The 2,253-nt window shown below is 36.1% G+C and overlaps 1 protein-coding gene across 1 annotated transcript; it reads right to left on the bottom strand.

The window, feature by feature from the left end:
* Window positions 1-785: 785 nt before the first annotated feature.
* Window positions 786-1,456, bottom strand: LOC129572882 (chromobox protein homolog hpl-1-like). Its single transcript, XM_055452997.1, has 3 exons — window positions 1,400-1,456; window positions 1,172-1,289; window positions 786-1,018 (listed from the first exon to the last, which is right to left on the bottom strand). The coding sequence occupies exons 1-3, from the start codon at window positions 1,454-1,456 to the stop codon at window positions 786-788; spliced, it is 408 nt and encodes a 135-aa protein (XP_055308972.1).
* Window positions 1,457-2,253: the final 797 nt, after the last annotated feature.

The following is a 2,253-nucleotide window of genomic DNA, read 5'->3' as shown; positions in this document are numbered from 1 at the left end:
CTCCACATTTTGAAACAAGAGTGTGGATAACAGAGGCACACATAGGATACTTACATTCATCCATGCAATTTTCCACTTCACATCTAGCGACAACGTTGGTGTTGATGTTGGTGCTAACTTTGGCGATGGTCGATTAGCATTTGCGAGTGCTTTTATCACCCGATTGAGTTTCTCAATCGGTTGCGGCATCTGAAATGAAATGAATGCAAGTAAACTGTAATTACCGATCATTACTCGTTGGTAATAGATGTAAATCAAAACAAAAAAAACACAAAAAAACAGCAATCTTACCTTTTATTTGTTCCGATTTGCTCCAAATTTATCCGAATTTATCTGCTCGGTTCTGTTTCTGTGTTTGTTGTCACCGGTTGTCACTGCTGGCTTGTTTGTTGTGTACGGTGTGGTGCGGTGTATCCAGCTGACTAAAAATGTGTTGCGATGTGTTTTGACAGCACAATTGGCGCGATTGGCGAAAATGTGCGTTTTGGTATCGGTTGACATTGAGTGCGTTCAACACTGAATGCATTCTATGTTTTCGTTTATAGTACATATAGCATATTTTTATCGGCTCCGATAAAAACAGAAACGAACAGAAATATAAATTTAATATTCAAAAGAAATTATATCGGCTGAAAGTGAATGGACAACAATTAATATATCAATTTTTATTGTGCGTGTTTTTAAATATAGATTGAGAATTTATTTATATTCAGATAATTCAATAACAAATTGTTAACGGCCGATAGAATCCGATAAAATTGAAAATCATTCTCATCTGTTCTCATCTAGTCATCGTATTCTATTTCATTTGGTGGTGGTGTTATTGTCGGCTGGCGCGTTGATGAATTGCTTGTCGATGGCTGGTCATTTTCATTGGTTCCAGTGTTATCATCAACAGTTTCTGGGTCCAACATTTCATCCAGCGATTTCCAAACCAAACGCGACCCAAAGAACTCCATTACTTCAACGGAAAAATTTTTCGCTGCTTCCCAATCAATTATTTCATTTTGTCGTTCTCCTTTGTAACGGACAAGAAAATATTTTTTTCCATTGCGTTCCCCGCATCCAATGATTTCATCAAGAACTTAAAAAACATTCACATTGCAATTAAAATTCGGTAAAATTGAGTAGAATGGAAATAAGAAATGTCGAGAAATTTAACCTTTTTTACTTTGAGCGGTGTTTTCGTTGAACTCGATTATCAATTCAAGGCAAGACTGTAGGCTTTCAACCGGTTCCCAAGTTGCCTCTTCCTCTGGATAACCAGTCCATTTTACGCGGTACTTTTCCTGAATACATACATCAAATTCGATCGAATTACATTGCGAATTGAGTTTTTTTTATTGACGATTCCCATTGAACAAAATACGAAAATGCTATCAATTGAATTCAAAATTACCTTTCCTCTTATCACACGCCGACCGATGATTGCTTCGACTTCGTATTCACGGCTCATTTTTCGGATTTTTTCAACGAAAATGAAGATAAATAAAACACAGATTGAAAATAGCTACGATTTATTAAACAAAACTGTTTTTTGAATGCAATCGAATGCAATTTTTGCAACAATTCGGTTTATTTCATTGGAGTGATTTTTTCTTGTTCTTAATGCATCGAAATGCAGATGAATACTAAAAAAATGGCGCGAAATATGTATATTTATGACAGTTATGAGATTGCAACAAGTGCTCCGTACACAGTGTACGGCAGTGTACTACACTGTACACATAATTCGTAATGAATTGATTTGACAGAATTTGATTCGATTTGATTTTTTTACGGGCGTCATGTTGAACGCGCACGGCTACGGACTGCCGCTCTGAATGCCACTGGTCTATGCACGACTCCCTGATACCACGGCCTTTCGTTTTCTTTATTTCTGTCATCACTTTCCCCATCAGGATTGATCACCACTTTTGATAGCTCCATGATATTTTCTACGAATTCAGAAGAAAAAATTGGTCATTATTTTTATCGGCAGTTAAAATCGGTTAAAATTGCATAAGTTTCTAAAGTTTTATTCAAGGCCGATAAAATAAGCTGTATGTTTCTTATTCCAACATCTGTTTCCACACTATTTCACCACATTTACACCATCGGAGCAGATAGAAATTGAAACTTAGCGCATCAAAATCGCCACACATATGTTTTGGAATATTTCTATCGGCCAATAATGGTCGAAAGTAATCCAAACAGTCTTGACCATTTTGCCTTTTATTTGCTACAATGAACAAATCGTTTTAAAAAAAGCAA

Source organism: Sitodiplosis mosellana, unplaced genomic scaffold (assembly GCF_009176505.1).
Source record: "Sitodiplosis mosellana isolate CC-2019 unplaced genomic scaffold, AAFC_SMos_1.0 Smas_scaffold_5673, whole genome shotgun sequence".
NCBI lineage: Eukaryota > Metazoa > Arthropoda > Insecta > Diptera > Cecidomyiidae > Sitodiplosis > Sitodiplosis mosellana.
This window is presented reverse-complemented; position numbering and strand designations above follow the sequence as displayed.

Excerpts from the sequence above, each read along its gene's own strand:
- LOC129572882 (XM_055452997.1), bottom strand. The coding sequence starts at position 1,456 with ATGAGCCGTGAATACGAAGTCGAAGCAATCATCGGTCGGCGTGTGATA. Across the intron at positions 1,290-1,399 it reads GGCGTGTGATAAGAGGAAAG|GAAAAGTACCGCGTAAAATG; the intron begins GTAATTTTGAAT and ends GTATGTATTCAG. Across the intron at positions 1,019-1,171 it reads CAACGAAAACACCGCTCAAA|GAGAACGACAAAATGAAATA; the intron begins GTAAAAAAGGTT and ends TCCGTTACAAAG.